The sequence below is a fragment of the Salvelinus sp. IW2-2015 genome, linkage group LG11 (assembly GCF_002910315.2).
Source record: "Salvelinus sp. IW2-2015 linkage group LG11, ASM291031v2, whole genome shotgun sequence".
Classification (NCBI taxonomy): domain Eukaryota; kingdom Metazoa; phylum Chordata; class Actinopteri; order Salmoniformes; family Salmonidae; genus Salvelinus; species Salvelinus sp. IW2-2015.
Window position 1 is genome coordinate 41,090,218 of NC_036851.1, and position 20,985 is coordinate 41,111,202.

General features: G+C 42.8%; 2 protein-coding genes across 4 annotated transcripts in view; one reads left to right on the forward strand and one right to left on the reverse strand.

Annotated features, from left to right (window-relative positions):
* Nucleotides 1-102: 102 nt before the first annotated feature.
* On the reverse strand, nucleotides 103-17,399 carry bap1 (BRCA1 associated deubiquitinase 1). 3 transcript variants are annotated; one of them, XM_023997122.3, is made up of 17 exons: nucleotides 17,141-17,390; nucleotides 16,832-16,861; nucleotides 16,667-16,721; nucleotides 11,811-11,943; nucleotides 10,070-10,189; nucleotides 9,918-9,979; nucleotides 8,414-8,556; nucleotides 7,977-8,055; nucleotides 7,760-7,883; nucleotides 7,155-7,302; nucleotides 6,719-6,912; nucleotides 6,432-6,553; nucleotides 5,807-6,279; nucleotides 5,165-5,400; nucleotides 1,616-1,708; nucleotides 1,399-1,471; nucleotides 103-1,203 (listed from the first exon to the last, which is right to left on the reverse strand). In XM_023997122.3, exons 1-17 carry the CDS (start codon nucleotides 17,175-17,177, stop codon nucleotides 1,070-1,072), a joined length of 2,256 nt encoding a protein of 751 aa, XP_023852890.1. In that variant the 5' UTR covers nucleotides 17,178-17,390; the 3' UTR covers nucleotides 103-1,069. The 3 variants fall into 3 exon arrangements, with proteins under 3 accessions (XP_023852890.1, XP_023852891.1, XP_023852892.1); XM_023997123.3 differs by having other exon boundaries at nucleotides 6,740-6,912; nucleotides 17,141-17,388; XM_023997124.3 differs by lacking the exons at nucleotides 103-1,203; nucleotides 1,399-1,471; nucleotides 1,616-1,708 and having other exon boundaries at nucleotides 5,265-5,400; nucleotides 5,781-6,279; nucleotides 17,141-17,399.
* Nucleotides 17,400-17,865: 466 nt separating this feature from the next.
* Nucleotides 17,866-20,985, forward strand: part of LOC111970732 (helicase ARIP4) — a 28,061-nt gene continuing 24,941 nt past the window's right edge. Inside the window, exon 1 of the mRNA XM_023997502.2 lies at nucleotides 17,866-18,000. The gene's annotated coding sequence lies outside the window, so the exon portion shown is untranslated. The remainder of the gene's footprint in view (nucleotides 18,001-20,985) is intronic.

Genomic DNA, 20,985 nt, shown 5'->3' on the forward strand with positions numbered 1-20,985 from the left:
TATGAAACAAATGCACTGTCAAAGCCAGGCCCCAGTGATTTCAGCTCACCAAATATGACCCAGACATCCACCTACGACATGAGGAGTGAGTGAGGTCCATAGTGCTTTTGTTGAGTTTATTGTAGTTATTCATGTGACTAGGATAACAAATTAAAAAATAAAAACACTTCTGTTACCACTGATGCTGAGCAGACGGATACACACTGTATGTACAAAAACACACTGACAATGCTCTCCAATGATCAGAATCWCAATTGAGAGATTTACAGATAAAACATTAAAGGAGTAGATCTCATCTATACAGTTATAGGACCTCCAAAGAGATTTAGACTAAGTCCCAAATGGCACCCCATTCCCTAGTGCACTACTTTGAACAGAGCCCTTGGGCCCTAAAAGTAGTGCACTTTATAGGAAATAGGGTGCCATCTGGGATACAMCCATACAGTACTGCCAAAGCATGATACAAGCAAGCAAATAGTGGTGAACCAGCCCTGCTTGCCAGGAATGAGGATTATATCACGTCACATAATCAGACTAACTCCCAGACTTCCAAGCAGCTTCCTGTGTCCCACAGTCAGTTGAGTCACCCCTGGGGTGTGTTCATTAGGCCCCCAATGGAATGACTATCCGGAATTGCAAATGCTTATTTTCCTATTGCAAAACATTTTCTGCCCTAATGAACACAACCCAGTACACAGTGTGATGGCACAGACAAAGGTCCTTTTAACATGGAGACTAGGTGTTCATCCCAAATGTCACCCTATTCCCTATATGGTGCACTATTTTGACCATGGCCCATAGGGTAGTGCATTATATAGGAATAAGGTGCCATTTGGGACTTTAACATGCATWAAAAAAAATATTACAGGAAAGCATAACGTTACATAATTTGGTTCAGCTAATCAACAGATGGTCCATTGGATGAAAAAAAAAAATGGCACTAAAATACAACATGAATGAGTAATTTTCTCCCTGAAGTCACAGGACAGTGTCATGAGTGCAACAAGGGTTTTTGCCTTTTCTCTGCCATGATTGGTGCAGAGGGACCCCAAGCGAGCACTTCCTGCGGTCACTGGCGCTTGGCCTTGTAGGGTCGCGAGCGTTTCCTGCGGTCTGGTTTCCTCTGTTTGTGTAAACGGCCGATGCTCACTCCCTGGCGACGACGCACAGAGATATTCTGCTCAACCAGACTGGCCAACATGCCTGCAGACAGAAAGGTGATCAGAGGAGAAATGACAATGACTGAACTCCATTGATTTTATTTAAAAGAGGTTCCTGTAAAATTGCCTGAGAGACATATAAAACATTTCCTGCATGAAAACCCTTGTCAGAGAAGAAAAAGCWAAATGTATTAACTACTCTCAACCAGCATGGGTCTCTGGAAAGAGGTGGCCTTACCTTCTTGTGCCAGCATGGATATGAAGGTGCAGATGAACTCGTCATAATTATGGGTCCTCCTCTGGTCATCAATCTGGTCAAAACATGGGTGAACATTGAGATTAGCACACCAACATACAAAACCCACACACAAAATACATAACAAACACGCCCACATAGATTTGGATGTCTGTGATTAAACGTTTTAATGGCTCTGCTTTAGAGCAACTACAATAACCTTGTATTTTTTCCTCTTCTCCACCTCCTCCTTTAGAAACACTTCATAGTTGGCGATGTCAGCCTCCACACACTTGAGCAGAGCAAGCAGCTCCTGCAGGAAACAAGTGAGAAACAAATTGTGACACACACTCGCTCTCAATTCAGTTAAATTCAAGGGCTTTATTGGCATGCCAATTATATGTTAACATTGTAGATAAAGTAGATAAAGTTCAATAAAACAATCAAAATTAACAGTAAACATTACACTCACAGAAGTTTCAAAAGAATAAAGACATTTCAAATGTCATATTATTAGCAAATAGTTCAAGTACAAAAGGGAAAATAAATAAACATGGGTTGTATTTACAATGGTGTTTGTTCTTCACTCGTTGCCCTTTTGTGGCAAAAGGTCACACATCTTGTGGTATTTCACCCAGTAGATATGGGAGTTGATCAAAATTGTGTTTGTTTTCGAATTCTTTGTGGGTTTGTGTAATCTGAGGGAAATGTGTCTCTAATATGGTCAAACATTTGGCAGGTTAGGAAGTGCAGCTCAGTTTCCACCTTGTTTTGTGGGCAGTGTGCACATAGCCTTTCTTCTCTTGAAAGCCAGGTCTGCCTATTGCAGCCTTTTTCAATAGCAAGGCTATGCTCACTGAGTCTGTACATAGTCAAAGCTTTCCTTAAGTTTGGGTCAGTCACAGTGGTCAGGTATTCTTCCACTGTACTCTCTGTTTAGGGCCAAATAGCATTGTAGTTTGCTCTGTTTTTTGTTAATTCTTTCCAATGTGTCAAGTAATTATCTTTTGGTTCTCTCATGATTTGGTTGGATCCAACTGTGTTGCTGTCTTGGGGCTCTGTGGGGTCTGTTTGTGAACAGAGCCCTAGGACCAGCTTGCTTAGGGGACTCTTCTCCAGGTTCATCTCTCTGTAGGTGATGGCTTTGTTATGGAAGGTTTGGGAATCGCTTCCTTTTAGGTGGTTGTAGAATTTAACGGCTCTTTTCTGGATTTTGATAATTAGCTGGTATCGGCCTAATTCTACTCTGCATGGATTATTTGGTGTTTTACATTGTACGATGAGTATATTTTTGCAGAATTCTTCATGGAGTCTCTCAATTTGGTTGGTCCCATTCTTGGTTGGTGAGCGGATCTATAACTGTATTTTTAGCCAGATCTTATTTGGTATGTCAAATTTTATGTTCCCTTTGATGGCATAGAAAGACGATATCACTGATATGCTTTCATCTAGACACCGTTGCCCTAGAGCACAAAAAACGATGCATACCTCGGCCTAAATATCAGTTTCACAGCGAGCTGTTGCCTTGTCGCTCAGCTCGTTCACAGCTTTGTGGAAGTTACCTGTGGCGCTGATGTTAAGGCCGAGGTATGTATAGTTTTTTTGTGCGTGCTAGGGCAATGGTGTCTAGATGGTATTTGTGGTCCTGGGAACTGGACCTTTTTTGGAACGCCAATATTTTTGTACTACTGAGATTTAGTCAGTCAGGGTCCAGGTCTGACAATCTGTGCAGAAGATCCAGGTGCTGCTTTAGGCTCTCTCCCTACTCATTCCAGGGGTTTCATTTATTTTAACGCTTTTCTAAAATTATAGAAGAACACTTTAGACATCAAAACTATGAAATAACACATATGGAATCATGTAGTAACCAAAAAAAGTGTTATACATTTTATTTGAGATTGTTTAAAGTAGCCACCCTTTGCGTTGATGAAAGATTTCTACACTTTTGSATTCTCTCAACCAGCTTCACCTGGAATGCCTTTCCAAAAGTCTTGAGTTCCCATATATGCTGAGCACTTGGCTGCTTTTGGTTCCCAAACCATCTCAATTGGGTTGAAGTGATTTAATGCACTTGAATGCATTCCAGGTGAAGCTGGTTGAGAGAATGTCAAGCGTGTGCAAAGCTGTCATCAAGGCAAAGGGTGGGTACTTGGAAGAATCTCAAATATTTTGATATGTTTAACACTTTTCTTGCTTAATACATGATTCCATGTTTATTTCATAATTGTGATGTCTTCACTATTATTCTACAATGTAGAAAACAGTTAAATATTTTTTTTTAAAGTAGGTGTCTCAAAACTTGACTAGTACTAATTATATAAACGAAGTCCCTTTTTCAGGACCCTGTCTTTCAAAGATAATTTGTAAATATCCAAATAACTTCACAGATCTTCATTGTAAAGGGTTTAAACACTGTTTCCCATGCTTGTTCAATGAACCATAAACAATCAATGAACATGCATCTGTGGAATGGTCGTTAAGACACTAACAACTTACAGACGGTAGGCAATTAAGGTCACAGTTATGAAAATTTAGGACACTAAAGTGGCCTTTCTACTGACTCTGAAGAACACCAAAAGAAAGATGCCCAGGGTCCCTGCTCATCTGCGTGAACGTGCCTTAGGCATGCTGCAAGGAGGCATGAGGACTGCAGATGTGGCCAGGGCAATACATTGCACTGTCCGTACTGTGAGAGGCCCAATACAGCGCTACAGGACGTACAACTGATCGTACTCGCAGTGGCAGACCACGTGTAACAACAACTGCACAGGATGGGTACATCTGAACATCACACCCGCGGGACAGGTACAGGATGGCAACAGCTGCCCGAGTTACACCAGGAACGCACAATCCCTCCATCAGTGCTCAGACTGTCCGCAATAGGCTGAGAGAGGCTGGACTGAGGGCTTGTAGGCCTGTTGTAAGGCAGGTCTTCACAAGACATCACCGGCAACAACGGGGGCACAAACCCACCGTCGCTGGACCAGACAGGACTGGCAAAAAGTGCTCTTCACTGAAGAGGGTTCGCGTTTATCGTCGAAGGAATGCGCGTTACACCAAGGCCTGTAATCTGGAGCAGGATCGATTTGGAGGTGGAGGGTCCGTCATGGTCTGGGGCGGTGTCACAGCATCATCGGACTGAACTTGTTGTCATTGCAGGCAATCTCAATGTTGTGCGTTACAGGGAAGACACCCTCCTCCCTCATGTGGTACCCTTCCTGCAGGCTCATCCTGACATGACAATGCCACCAGCCATACTGCTCGTTCTGTGCGTGATTTCCTGCAAGACAGGAATGTCAGTCTTCTGCCATGGCCATTGAAGAGCCCGGATCTCAATCCCATTGAGCATGTCTGGGACCTGTTGGATCGGAGGGTGAGGGCTAGGGCCATTCCCCCCAGAAATGTCTGGGAACTTGCAGGTGCCTTGGTGGAAGAGTGGGGTAACATCTCACAGCAAGAACTGGCAAATCTGGTGCAGTCCATGAGGAGATGCACAGCAATACTTAATGCAGCTGGTGGCCACACCAGACAGTTACTTTTGATTTTGACCCTCCCTTTGTTCAGGGACACATTAACCGAAATGGAACAGTCACATGTCTGTGGAACTTGTTCAGTTTATGTTATGTCTCAGTTGTTGAATCTTGTTTTGTTCATACAAATATTTACACATGTTAAGTTTGCTGAAAATAAACACAGTTGAGAGTGAGAGGACGTTTCTTTTTTTGCTGAGTTTATATCGCCAGATATGTTTCTAAGAAAAAGGACTTACTTTAGGAGAGTATTTTTCACCAGATGGCTTGTTGCTTCCAACGGTTTCCGTGGAGATGACCTTTTCCATGCTGGGTTTGACCTCTGTTGCATCTCTGATCTCTTCCTCTTTCACCTCCACCGATGGTCCCTCCTTCCCCTCCTCCTTCACTCCGTCCCCCTCTACTGCTGGATTGCTACCTTGCTCTTTTACCGGCTCTGRAGCGCCTGCCTTCTTCTCTTCAAGAGCTGTATCAGCTGTACAGGCAAGAAACATACCTATTTAGCAGCTATAAACCAGACCTGGATTCAAATACTCTTAAAAWCTTTCAAATACTTTGAGTGTTTGCTTTAGCCTGCCTGGAATGCAATTAAGCACAGATGGTCTTCAAATATTTCAAATAGTGCTTGAACCCAGGTCTGGTTCCAACTCAGTGATATCGTCTTCCATATGCATCTCAAGAGCGGTGTGACTCTGGTATTAGATTAGTATAATCCAGGTATAAATAATGGATTATGTCATTAGGTCTGAAGGTAAACAGATGCTCTTTGAAATGTAATTTACGATGATCTTAATCGAGTGCCCATGTTCGCTTCCCCACAGGTCCAATACCTCAATTTCAATCGCTCTCACCCACCCACGCACACACCCGTCCTTCCTCACCGGATGGCGGTACAGTGTATATAACCCCGTCCTCCTGTAGGTGCAGCAGGGCGGTGCTGACGGAGGGCCCCAGCTCTCTGACAGCCCGGTTCTGTCTGGCATCCAGCCTCAGCAGACCCTCATCCTCCCCAAACAACACCCGGGACAGGTGAGATGCCACAGGGCTGGAGGGCCGCGTGGCCGCCTGGGAGCGGGCCGGGGAGCGCAGTGGTGAGTTGAAGGCGCTGCCGATCTCCGAGGCGGTGTCGGTGCTCTCGTTGCTGGGTGTGGGCGAGGGCTGGGAGGCAGCCGTGATCACGATGCCCCCAGTGCGGCCCTCGGTACGGACGGAGAGGGGCGTGGCCAGAGAGTCTTTCCTCTGGACTTCCTTCTTGAGTTTCTCGGCCAGGACGCCGAGTGCCAGCTTGGTCTCTACGCCGCTGCCTCCCCCGACACGGCCTGTACGGGAACGCAGCACCCCTTTACGCCTGAACCTACGCACACAAATACACGGACAAATGCACAAACATAACCAATACATTTCAAGCACTCCAATTGCTTGGAAGATAACATTTTGATCCTAGATCAGCACTCCTACGCTGAGATGCTTTGTGAATACGGGCCCATGTGATGTGAAGGTGCTGACCTGGTTGGTGTGCCAATCTCTTCCTCCTCTTCATCCTCATAGTCATCGTCATCAGAGTAGGGGGGCTGGGGCGCACCGGGCACCCGGGGACGACCCACCCCTGTCGCAAGGTCCTCAACCTCCTGTCAGAGAACAACCAATCAGCGACCTTGCCAAGGCAAACATACAGTATTGGCTTCGAGTCGAATCCTAGCTTGAGATAGGAGTATATAAGTCAAGACTGTTGAAAAAATCATCATGCATTAATGTCAATGAGAGATTTGTGTGGAAATGTTGAGTTGTGTCACATCATAACCCGTCCCCCCGACCTGCATGGGGGACTTGGCGTAGTTGTGGTTGTCCAAGAAGGCTGGTAGGCGAGGGACGATGGGGCTGGTGACAGGCTGGGAGGTCCCCGCTCCCCCCAATGGAGCAGCTGGTTTCCCCATGGCTTTCCCCTTGCCTGAGGGGCTCGGGACCAATTGGGACTGGGCTGCTGTGTCTGCACAACAGTGGAACACATGGTCAGAGTCCATGAATGTCAATGTACCAGTTGAAGCACATCATACCCTGCAACAGGTAGCATCCCAAATGACACCCTATTCCATATATAGTGCAGTACTTTTGACAGGGCYCTGGGCAAAGGTAGTGCACAATAAAGGCAATAGGGTGACTCATAAGACTCACATTCTCGTATCTATAAAGAGAATCAACATTGGGGAGGTTCAGAGCTGAATTTAATACCTGTGGGAGGAGTCTGCTCAGCCCCCTGTGATGTAACAGGTTGAGGGTCTGCCTCTTCTTTTTTGATAGTAGGGGGTGTGTCGTCTGAGGGGGAGGAGTCTGGCTGCTTCCTGTCCTGTACAAGCTCTGGCTGGGTGACCCGGATCAGCTGGGGAACAGGTCACACTCATATCAAGTCAATCAGACAGACATTGTGCATGTCTGTATATCTGTGTGTATGCGTCTATTGGTGCATTCGTTTTAGCTAACCAAGGGCACCAGGTAAGCCAAATGTACCCACAGACACATATAAACAGATATACAGACACGCACATTCTCACTGGGCGGTATCAGTGGGCTCCGTTGTCTGTGTCCAGACCTACTGTAGCCACTCCAGAACCGTTTGATAGTTATGATTTTACACACACTAATCATTTTACAGGCACTCTTATCTAGAGCAAATAAGGTTAAGTGCCTTACTCAAGGGCACATTAGGTAAAACAAAATCTGTCAGTCGGCTCAGGGATATAAACCAGCAACCTTTCGGTTACTGGACCAACACTCTTAACCACTAGGCTCCCTGCCACCGTGCGCTCACACACGCACACACCCCTGTGTCTCCTGACCTGCTGTAGCCCCTCCAGTACCATCTGCCTGTTCCTCTTCAGGATCTCCAGTTTTGACTCATACTTCACCCTGCGGTCCGGAACCACTGCCATCAGGTTGAAGCGGATATCATGGTAGGGCTCTCTGGGAGGGACGAGAAAAGTGTGTGTGAGAGAGAGCTAGAGTCTGAACATCTCATTCAGTGTTACTGAGGCAGGAGATTGGCCCCTGGCTCACCCAGCCGTGGCCAAGCCAATCCTCTCCATAATGACCCGCCGTGCCTTATCCGTCCACTCCTCCTCCTCTCCCCATGGCCCTGAGAGAGAGAGCGAGAGAAAATTAAAGTGTTTACAATTGACCCCCCTAAAAGCTGCTTTCATATAGAGCCCATGAGGTCACTGGAGCGTACACCTAGTGTCCCCCAAATGGCACCCTATTCCCTATATAGTGCACAAATTTAGACCCTAGCAGAACAGGCCAAGAGTAGTGCACTATACCTGGAATAGGGTAGCATTTGGGATACAGCCATTGTAGTCAAACAGTAGTTATATTATAAAGCCACGCGGTAGATTAGAGAAGTCGTAGCAAGGTGCTTTGAAGGCACCAGGCTGTCTCAACGTGAGTTAGTGGTACAATGCTACTTCTCTAAGTCTATCACAGTTTGCAGTTCTTACCGTGGTCAATGGGGTACGCCTTGAGGCCGTCTAGCTCAAACAAGCGGTCTTTGATGGGCACGTAGCTGACAAAGTGGAATGCTTCCATGGTCCGCACGGCGCTAATCCCGTTCTGCTTCTCCGGCAGGTGCCTGGGCTCCGGTCTCCATGGAAAGAGAAGGAAGAGGTGTGAGAATTGGACAGAGCTGAACATCACTGGTAGCCCTTTCCATTCACTGCCCGTAACCTTGTTCTGTACACCTCCAAAACAAAGGTCGTGTGGTTTGGTAAGAAGACTGCTCCTTGCCCACAGGTGTGATTACTACCTTTGAGGGTTTAGAGCTTGAGGTAGTCACCTCATACAAGTACTTGGGAGTATGGCTAGACGGTGCACTGTCCTTCTCTCAACACATATCAAAGCTGCTGGGTAAAGTTAAATCTAGACTTGGGTCCCTCTATCGTAATCGCTCCTCTTTCACCCCAGCTGCCAAACTAACCCTGATTCAGATGACCATCCTATCCATGCTAGATTACAGAGAGAATTTATAGATCAGCAGGTAAGGGTGCTCTCGAGCAGCTAGATGTTCTTTACCATTCGGCCATCAGATTTGCCACCAATGCTCCTTATAGGACACATCACTGCACTCCATACTCCTCAGTAAACTGGTCATCTCTGTATACCCGTCGCAAGACCGAGCAGTTRATGCTTATTTATGAAACCCTCTTAGGCCTCACTCCCCCCTATCTGAGACACCTACTGCAGCCCTCATCCTCCACATACAACACCCGTTCTGCCAGTCACATTCTGTTCAAGGTCCCCAAAGCACACACATCCCTGGGTCGCTCATCTTTTCAGTTCGCTGCAGCTAGCGACTGGAACGAGCTGCAACAAACACTCAAACTGGACAGTTTTATCGCTATCTCCTCATTCAGACTCAATCATGGACACTCTTAYTGACAGTTGTGGCTGCTTTGCGTGATGTATTGTTGTCTCTACCTTCTTGCCCTTTATGCTGTTGTCTGTGCCCAATAATGTTTGTACCTTGTGCTGCTGCCATGTTGTGTTACTAACATGTTGTCATGTGTTGCTGTCATGCTATGTTGTTGTCTTAGGTCTCTCTTTATGTAGTGATGTGTGTTTTGTCCTAGATTTTTTATTATAATTTTTTTTAATCCCAGCCCCCGTCCCCGCAGGAGGCCTTTTGCCTTTTGGTAGACCGTCATTGTAAATAAGAATTTGTTCTTAACTGACTTGCCTAGTTAAGTAAAAAAAATTATGCAATACCAGTCAATCATGGGTGGCAGTGCCACATTTGTATACATCAGGGTTGTATTCATTAGTGCACATCATAGCAAAACATTTTGCAACAAAAAATGAACACAATCTTTTCTTATTGGACAAGTTCAGGTAGGTAATTTCCTGTTTCAGTCTTTTCTTACGTGCCTAGTGAATAAAACCTAGTGGTAGACACAGAATGAAGGGGCATACACAATAAGGAGGGACAGATGCAACAGTGCCTCCTACCTGGCATGGCTGTTGTGTGCTTTAGCCAACTCTGGGGCATTTCCAATGGCGTAGCCTTTACTCTGAAAGAACATAAAATACCATCATGTAAAATTTGATTAATCATGACACCACAGTAAAAATTGGAGAGGTGTGTGGTGTGTACACCTCACCTCTGGGCCGAAGCCTTTAGTGAAGGTCTTCATGCGACTGAGGGTAGTGCCCAACTCAACTCCACTACAGTTCAGTAGCACGCTCAGAAGTGCATGGGTGGCGCAGGAGTTTGGGATCAGCTGGACACAAAAATAATAACTGAAAGGAACTCAATGGCATAAAGAAAAGAAAAACAATGCCTTCCTATGACACCGTCGGCACAGTAGGAAATGACGGAATGCACCACATTCTGACAACAATATACAGTGTCTTCGGAAAGTATTCATACCCCTTGACAAGTCCACATTTTGTTACAGCCTTATTCTAAAATGGTTTTGTTTTTTAAAATTATCCTCCTCAGCAATCTACACACAATACCCCATAAAGCCAAAGCGAAAACATTTTTGCTAATTTATACCAACAAAAAAAAACATTCAGACCCTTTGCTATGAGACTCAAAATTGAGCTCAGGTACATATTGTTTCCACTGATCATCCTTTAGATATACAACTTGATTGGAGTCCACCTGTGGTAAATTCAATTGATGGACATGATTTGGAAAGGAACACACCAGTCTATATAAAACGTCCTACAGATCACAGTGAATATCAAAGGAAAAACCAAGCCATGGAGGTCAAAAGAATTGTCCGTAAAGTGCAGAGACAGAACTGTGTCAAGGCACAGATCTGGGGAAGGGTACCAAAACATTTCTGCAGCCCTGAAGGTCCCCAAGAACACAGCGTCCTCCATTATTCTTCCTAGAGCTGGCCGTCTGGCCAAACTGAGCAATTTGGGGAGAAGGGCCTTAGTCAGGGAGGTGACCAAGAATGCGTTGGTCACTGAAAGAGCTCCAGAGTTCCTCTGTGGAGACGGGAGAACCTTCCAGAAGGACAACCATCTATGCAGAACTCCACCAATCAGGCCTTTATGGTAGAGTGGCCAGATGGAAGCCATGCGTCAGTAAAAGGCACCTAACTCRCTTGGAGTTTGCCAACAGGCACCTAAAGACTCTCAGACCATGAGAAACAAAATTCTCTGGTCTGATGAAACCAAGATTGAACGTCACTTCTGGAGGAAACCTGGCACCATCACTACGGTGAAGTATGGTGGTGGCAGCATCATGCTGTGCGGATGTTTTTCAGCAGCAGGGACTGGGAGACTAGTCAGGATTGAAGCAAAGATGAACGGAGAAAATTACAGAGAGATCCTTGAAGAAAACCTGGCTTTGGGACAAGTCTTTGAATGTCCTTGAGTGGCCCAGCCAGAGCCCGGACTTGAACCCGATCGAACATCTCTGGAGAGACCTGAAAATAGCTGTGTAGAAACACTCCCCATCCAACCTGACAGAGCTTGAGAGGATCTGCAGAGTAGAATGGGAGAAACTCCCCAAATACAGGTGCGCCAAGCTTGTAGCGTCATACCCAAGAAGACTGGAGGCTGTAATCGCTGCCAAAGGTGCTTCAACAAAGTACTGAGTAAAGGGTCTGAATACTTATGTAAATTTATTTTTTAATATTAATTAGCAAAAATTTCTAAAATCCTGTTTTTGCTTTGTCATTATGGGGTATTGTGTGTAGATTGATGAGGAAAACATTTTGTTTTATACATTTTAGAATCAAGCTGTAACCTACCAAAATGTGGAAAAAGTCAGGGGGTCTGAACTTTCCAAAGGCACTGTAGCCTCCATGCATACAAATCTGTATTAAGGCAAACTGACTGCCCTGAACCCTACAGTGTAGTCAAGGATTAAAACAGACTCACCTGGTGGGCAAAGAACATGTCATTAACAATGTCATCATCAATGACAGAGGTCTCATCCACCAAGGTGGAGACTTTCCTCCTAGACCTTCGCTCCTCRATCCACTTGAACAGGAAGATGAAGCCATACACAGGGCTGGGGGGAGGGGGGTGATAGGAGTTAGTCAACAGACAGCAGTCCACAGATTTGGTTCTTTCATACACAGTGGGGTTCATTTACAATAGTAAGGCTTTCAAAGAGGTTGTCACAGTGTGAAATAGGGCTCTGGTCAAAAGTTGTGCACTATGTAGGGAATAGGTAGCCCTTGATCATGACTCTCAGTTCCATTACACATACCAATAATGCTGCATTTACATGGTACAAGGTAGACCGCAAACCAGATGTCTTTGTTTTCAATGACAGCATGATGGTAAATGCTGTTGAGGTTGGCGGTGAATGTTGGAGTTCAAATATCTGCCATAGCCTTGTTTTCTACCGGATGTTTGTTTACTGAAATCACCATAGCAACATATACTGATTTTTATAACTAAACCAAGATAGACCACAGCCCGTTGTTTCAAATGGGAACAAATTAGTCATAGTAGGCAGAAAAAGCAAGGAGCTGGTCAGAGCCAAGTACAAGCTGGCGTTAGGGAACGCCTACTTTGAAGTGTGTGTGTGCAATAACGCAATTCACCTTTGCACTCCTAAACAATAATAAAAAATAATAATAGGGCACTTTAGCAAAGGGTAAAGTCTACAAAATTTTGTTCACTCTGATCATAACAGATTCTAGTTTTGGGAAGAAAAAACTGTATGGAGAGCAAATGTTCCATTGATGAGAATTTGCAGGATGTCGGCCAAAATCCATCTCGTTCCAGCTTCTCCCACTGCCGGACACTTCGCTTCCTCTCACTACCATATTTGGTAGTGAGTGGAAACGCCAAGAGGATGCTTCACATTTATACATCTGGTGAAATATCTCTGTGCCGGCTTGCTTTTGCAGTCCCCGTCTTTCTTGCCCCGCTATGCCGACTTGTGGGACGCAAAAACCGTCATACATCTAAACACAGCATAAGAGTCATTGTACAAACGCATCTTCTGTACAAGTGAGTTTAGTTAAGATGCTCGATGCACAGTCTGAACAATTCATCCCAAAGGTGTTCGATGGGGTTGAGGTCAGGGCACTGTGCAGGCCAATCAAGTTCTTCCACACCGATCTCGACAGACCATTTCTGTATGGACCACGCTTTATGTAGGGGGGCATTGTCATTCTGAAAAAAGAAAGGGCCTTCCCCAAACTGTTGCCACAAAGTTGGAAGCACAGAATCATCTAGATTGTCATTGCATGCTGTAGCATTAAGGTTTCCCTTCACTGGAACTAAGGGGCCCGAACCATGAAAAACAGCCCCAGACCATTACACCTCCGCCACCAGATTTTACAGCTGGCACTATGCAATGGGGCAGGTAGCGTTTTCCTGGCATCCGCCAAAACCAGATTTGTTCGATGGAGTACCAGATGGTGAGGCATGATCCATCACTCCAGAGAACACGTTTCCACTGCTCCAGAGTCCAATGGTGGCGAGCTTAAAACCACTCCAGCCCCATTGCATAGATTTTATACACCTGAAATAACCGAATCCACTCATTTGCAGGGGTGTCCAAATATATTTTAGTATATACAGTTGAAACTCAGTTTCACAATTCCTAACATTTAATCCTAGTAAAAATGCCCCGTCTTTGGATCACCACTTTATTGTAAGAATGTGAAATGTCAGAAAAATAGTAGAGAGAATTATTTATTTCAGCTTTTATTTATTTCATCACATTCCCAGTGAGTCAGAAGTTCACATACACTCAATTAGTATTTGGTAGCATTGCCTTTAAATTGTTTAACTTGGGTCAAACGTTTCAGGTAGCCTTCCACAAGCTTCCCGCAATAAGTTGGGTGAATTTTGGCCCATTCCTCCTGACAGAGCTGGTGTAACTGAGTCAGGATTGTAGGCCTCCTTGCTCACACACGCTTTTTCAGTTCTGCCCACAAATTGTCTATAGGATTGAGGTCAAGGCTTTGTGATGGCCACTCAAATACCTTGACTTTGTTGTCCTTAGGCCACAACTTTGGAAGTATTCTTGGGGTCATTGTCCATTTGGAAGACCCATTTGCGACCAAGCTTTAACTTCCTGAATGATGTCTTGAGAAGTTGCTTCAATATATCCASATAATTTTCCATCCTCATGATGCCATCTATTTTGTGAAGTTTACCAGTCCCTCCTGCAGCAAAGTACCCCCACAACATGATGCTGTCATCTCCGTGCTTCACAGTTCGGATGGTGTTCTTTGGCTTGCAAGCCTCCCCCTTTTTCCTCCAAACATAACGATGGTCATTATGGCCAAACAATTCTATTTTTGTTTAATCAGACCAGAGGACCTTTCTCCAAAAAGTACAATCTTTGTCCCCATGTGCAGTTGCAAACCGTAGTCTGGCTTTTTTCTAGCGGTTTTGGAGCAGTGGCTTCTTCCTTGCTGAGCGGCCTTTAAGGTTGTCGATATAGGACTCATTTTTCTGTGGATATAGATACTTTGTACCTGTTTCCTCCAGCATCTTCACAAGGTCCTTTGCTGTTGTTCTGGGATTGATTTGCACTTTTCGCACCAAAGTACGTTCATCTCTAGGAGACAGAACGCGTCTCCTTCCTGAGTGGTATGACGGCTGCGTGGTCCCATGGTGTTTATACTTGCGTACTATTGTTYGTACAGATGAACGTGGTACCTTCAGGCGTTTGGAAATTGCTCCCAAGGATGAACCAGACTTGTGAAGGTCTACAATATTTTTTAGGAGGTCTTGGCTGATTTCTTTTGATTTTCCCATGATGTCAAGCAAAGAGGCACTGAGTTTGAAGGTAGGCCTTGAAATACATCCACAGGTACACCTCCAATTGACTCAAATGATGTCAATAAGCCGATCAGAAGCATCTAAAGCCATGACATCCTTTTCTGGAATTTTCCAAGCTGTTTAAAGTAGAGGTCGACCGATCATGATTTTTCAACGCCGATACCGATTATTGAAGGACCATAAAAGGCCGATACCGATTAATCGGCTGATTTTTTTTTACATATATTTGTAATAATGACAATTACAACAATACTGAATGAACACTTATTTTAATATAATACATCAATAAAATCAATTTAGTCTCAAATAAATAATGAAACATGTTCAATTTGGTTTAAATAATGCAAAAACAAAGTGTTGGAGAAGAAAGTAAGTGCAATATGTGCCATGTAAAAAAGCTAATGTTTAAGCTCTTTGCTCAGAACATATGAAAGCTGGTGGTTCCTTTTAACATGAGTCTTCAATATTCCCAGGTAAGAAGTTTTAGGTTGTAGTTATTATAGCACTATTTCTCTCTATACCATTTGTATTTCATATACCTTTGACTATTGGATGTTCTAATAGGTACTTTTGTATTGCCAGCCTAATCTCGGGAGTTGATAGGCTTGAAGTCATAAACAGCGCAATGCTGGAAGCAGAGCGAAGAGCTGCTGGCAAATGCAGGAAAGTGCTATTTGAATGAATGCTTACGAGCCTGCTGCTGCCTACCACTGCTCAGTCAGACTGCTCTTTCAAATCAGACTTAATCATAATAACACAGAAATACGAGCCTTAGGTCATTAATATGGTCAAATCTGGAAACTATCATTTCGAAAACAAAACGTTTATTTTTTTCTGTGAAATACGGAACCGTTACGTATTTTATCTAACGGATGGCATCCCTAAGTCTAAATATTGCTGTTACATTGCACAACCTTCAATGTTATGTCATAATTATGTAGAATTCTGGCAAATTAATTACGGTTTTGTTAGGAAGAAATGGTCTTCACACAGTTCACAACGAGCCAGGTGGCCCAAACTGCTGCATATACCCTGACTCTGCTTGCACAGAACGCAAGAGAAGTGACACAATTTCCCTATTTAAAAGAAATTCATGTTAGCAGGCAATATTAACTAAATATGCCGGTTTAAAAATATATACTTGTGTATTGATTTTAAGAAAGGCATTGGTGTTTATGGTTATGGTGTTTATTGCTGCAATGACAGTGCTTTTTTTCGCAAATGCGCTTGTTAAATCACCCATTTGGCGAAGTAGGCTGTGATTCAATGATAAATTAACAGGCACGGCATTGATTATATGCAACGCAGGACAAGCTAGATAAACTAGTAATATCATCAACCATGTGTAGTTAACTAGTGATTATGTTAAGTTTGATTGTTTTTTATAAGATAAGTTTAATGCTAGCTAGCACCTTACCGTGGCTCCTTGCTGCACTCGCATAGCAGGTAGTCAGCCTGCCACGCAGTCTCCTCGTGGAGTGCAATGTAATCAGTCATAATCGGTGTCCAAAAATGCTGATTACCGATTGTTATGAAAACTTGAAATCGGCCCTAATTAAAATCGGCTATTCTGTTTAATCGGTCGACCTCTAGTTTAAAGGCACAGTCAACTTAGTGTATGTAAACTTCTGACCCACTGGAATTGTGATACAGTGAATTATAAGTGAAATAATCTGTCTGTAAACAAATGTTGGAAAAATGACTYGTGTCATGCAAAAAACGAGTTTGTTAACAAGAATACTAAGTGTGTATTTTGCAGTTGTGAAATTAAAGTAGAGGGCTTTATGTTCCTATAACCGTACCACAACTGTGTATCAATTCACGTTTAGATGGAGTATTTGGCTGTTTTGGCTGACAGAGCCAGCCTACCTCTGAAAATAACATAAGGGTATAACGTTAGGCTCCTTAAGAATACATCTTTGGCTAGAGAATAGGGTGCCATTTCAGATAGTGACAGTAGCCTGAATAGCATGACTCCATACCTTGGACACTTGCTTTGTAGGTCGTATATCTCCTCTACCTGGACCCCCTTCACACCTACATTATAAACACACATGCAAAACACACAAAGGGATGCTCAAAGTATGTGCTGTTCAAACTTATCTAGTACATGTTACTTTAACAACCAGCCTGTCAAATCAACTCACCAAAATCCTCCACCAAGAGCGTGAACAGCCCTGCAAACACCATAGAAAACCCACACGTTAATGGAGCGTTTAACACTATGGCATCGACCATACACACAGAGTTTATTATTCCTCCTTGTGCAACTGGCTAAGGAACAATCAATATAGCTATTAACGTTAGATGTGGCAATGACATATGACTATAACGTGAATTGCTATTATTAAACGTGATGTGTTTAGTGACAGTAAAACATAGATTATCAAACATTTCGATTACAGATTAGATTTGACAACGAWTTGGTTAAATGTTAGCTAGCGTTAGCTTCTTACCAGGGTCACTCTCGAGCTCCAGCCACCCTTTGTTCATTTTTGCATGTACACACMGTCAATCGATATTAAAGCTAGTCCGCCAGTCCATATTTATAGAATCACTACATACAGTTTATCCAATTAGCTAACAGAACGAAGAAAAATACATTTCTAAAACGTCGTAGCTAGTTGATAGATAAACACAAAAGAATGACAGCTCGGACGCCTTAAATGTACGTAATTTAGATGCGACTTCGATAGAGTCGCGTTCAAGAGGGTTTCCACTAGATAGCAGACCTAAAATTGGCTCTATTGTAAAAATTCATGAAAACAAAATGTGCTTTTTGGTCTTAATATAAGGTTAGGGTCAGGTATATGGTTAGCGGTGTGGTTAGGTTTAAAATCAGATACATTTTAGAAATAGACGGGGTTTAGACAAAAACAGTACAGTGGGAAACTAGTTTAGCCATAATTATGACTTTGTGGCTGTGGTAACTAGTGACGACCGTCATTCAATCCATTTATCCAGCAGATGACGCCATAATATACTTTCTCGTGGTGTGCATTTATAGACAAATTACATAAATGCTCTAATTACTATGGTATTATCATTGAGTCAATTATTTCGTGTTGCTGAGTACAGYACAAACTAAAATAAAACAGGAATTTTGTGCCCTACCTGAAAGCAGTTTTGGGGAATTCGAGTGTGCCTCCGGAACTATGTTCTCGCGTGTTGTTTTTCCATGCGTGCAGGGAACATTGTTACTGTTACCCTTGAAGAAACTGTGAGGGGGGAATAAAAAAATAGCTAGCTACACTGTTTATAAAAAAAAATATTAATCATTAACATATCGTCACTATTTCCTAAGGGAATGCAAAATGTAAGTACATAGTTTGGCACCTTTTTGGTTCGAATTTAACTTGTTTTTCAGTGACATAAGGGGCTTTCTAGATTAGCCATCCCCTGGACAATAGACGTTGSCTGAAAACAGCGATTTGTATGCTAACATGATGCTAGCTCGCTAACAACAAGCTAGCTGCTCAATCACGCACGAACTAGCTGCTAGCTGGCTGTATTTAGTAAGACTTGTTTGTTCATATTCATAGAAATCGTTCAAATTTAGCTAGCTAACTAATTGTAGCAAAACAAAAGATAGTAGGTAATATGGTTATAGCTATCGCGGTAGCTAGTTTACCCAGCCTTAGAATAATACTGTCTTTTGAATGGGCTCGGTAGCTAGTGCTAACGTTAGCTAACTAGCTATTTCTTAGCAATGTTCCAACCCAGATTAGCGTTCAAAARCCCAGTATCTGGTTTGCTTGCTAATATTAGTCGATTATACATTTTTTATAATGTTTATGTTCGCTAGCTAAAAACATATTAAACGTTAGAAGGGTGGGATCAGAAAACAAGTAAGCCAGGTATCGGCTACCTATTTATGGTTGTTCGTCATAGCTACTTACAGAAGCTAGAGTTGGATATAATATTTTGCATTTATTTAGCATGTTTATGTAACACACTGCACTATGGCTCAATAGTAGTGTGTGGGAGAGGAAGTTATGTTTTCTTAAATCTAAATTCAAATAACACACAATTATTGCCTTGGGATCATAGTTTGATATGCAGGAGGAGAGGTATTATTCACATGCTGCTCATGGCGATACAGTTCATATTTTGTAAGCAGCTGTGCAGGAATGTATAAATATTTTATGTTGGACATGCATGTATTATTGAAAACCTTTCAATGTATCGGCTGACTCTATCTGGGTTCACCATGGATACCGATCACAAAGTAACTGAATGTTGAGATTCATAGGGTTTGAGAGGCAGGCGGCGATCTGTGATTCTGACTGTGTTCAATGCTGCAGCTTCCTTCCTCTGTCAGATTTGACACTATATTTTGTTTTTTACACAAGGTTTTCACCTCTAGTATTCTCTCAATCAGCTCTGGGCCCCTATCCACAAAGCTGGTCTATGATCAGTTTAGCCTTTTATATAATAATTTAAGAACAATGGGAACCTGGTCCTAGATCAGCACTCCTACTCTGAGTCGCTTTATGAATACAGTCCCTGTTAGCCTACATAGAAAACCTGAATAACACAGCTAGCGAGATAGATATAGGCAATTCCACGGTAACAGAATTACGATTTGACTAATTTTTCACTTTAAAATGCATGCCAAACAAAAGCCATTGATTTTAAGTTTAACAAATCATACAACTTCTCTACTGTGCTGTCCAAACTTGTGAAACATAGATGTCTATGATTGATTCAGATTTGGTCTGGCCAGGGCTGACTTACCAGATTTCAACTACTTTTCAGGATGCTACAGTAAATGGAAAGAGGGTAGGTGACATTAACTGGCGAGAGAGTGAGTGAGAGGGAGAGTTGTCCAGACTGTTTTCACAGTCTTGCTTTGAGCACCATATGACAGAAATATAAGAAGAAAAAAACTTAGGAGCTGAACATAACAGTATGTCAGTGGGAGGACAGTGGCAAACTGTGGTTTGTGACTACTATGATTTCCCATTGTAGCTAATTCAATGCAGAAATTCCGTTACTTTTTTTGTGGGGGGAAATTAGAGTTTTAATCATTTAATAATTCCTAAACAAACTTGATGTCAGGGCTCCTGAGTGGCGCAGCGGTCTAAGGCACTGCATCTCAGTGCTAGAGGCGTCACTACAGACCCTGGTTCGGTCCCGTGCTGTATCACAACCGGCCGTGATTGGGAGTCCCATAGGGCGGCGCACAATTGGCCCAGCGTCGTCCGGGTTAGGGGAGGGTTTGGCTGGGGTAGGCCATCATTGTAAAATGAGAATTTGTTTTTAACTGACTTGCCTAGTTAAATTAATTTATAAAAAATCTGTAAAACACTACAACTAATTGGTAGGTCTACCTTTACTTGTTACTTCTGTGAACTTTAATTATCCTCCACGAGGGAGAGAAATTAGAACATTTCTGAGACGTGGGTTTTTGGTAACAGAATTACAAGGCACAAAGCAATTTTTCTTAAACTTACTGAAGGCAAATAATTTATCCCAAACTAACTATAAGTGTTGATTTTAGTTGASAGGGGTCTTCAACATTGTGTTTCTAATATCTTAAATAAAATACATATTTAAGTAAAGTGTCATCTCTGCATTATACAAGCCTCCTTTTATGGAGGCTTTTATAGTTGATCCAAATATGAAAAACATTGTAATTGATTAACATAACCTATCAATTACATAACATGTCATTAACTTCACATTTCATTAATATAACCTATCAATTACACGGGTTATGTAAACTCAATAAGTGGCAGACCAAATAACCATGTCAAGTATTGTGTATGTAACACCTTTATGTAACACCTGTAACACCTATTTATGACAGCACTAGTATGAGGGAAATGGTAAAAAAAATGGTTTTGTGCATATTGGATTCATTTGGATGGGTAATCATCACAGACAGTGCCTTCAGAAAGTATTCATACCCCTAGACTTTTCCAATTTTTGTTGTTACAGCCTGAATTCAAAATGGATTAAAAAATATATAATCTTACCCATCTACACACAATGCCCCGTAATGGAAAAGTGAAAACATGTTTCTAGGAATGTTTGCAAATGTATTGAAAATGAAATACAGAAATATCTCCGTTTATATGACTATTCACACCCTTGAGTCAATACATGTTAGAATCACCTTTGGCAGCGATTACAACTTTGCACACCTGGATTGTACAACATTTACACATTGCTCTTTTAAAAAAAAATCATAAATCTGGTTGTTGCTCATTGCTAGACAGCCATTTTCAAGTCTTGCCATTAATTTTCAAGCAGATTTAAGTCAACTGTAACTAGGCCACTCAGGAACATCCAGTGT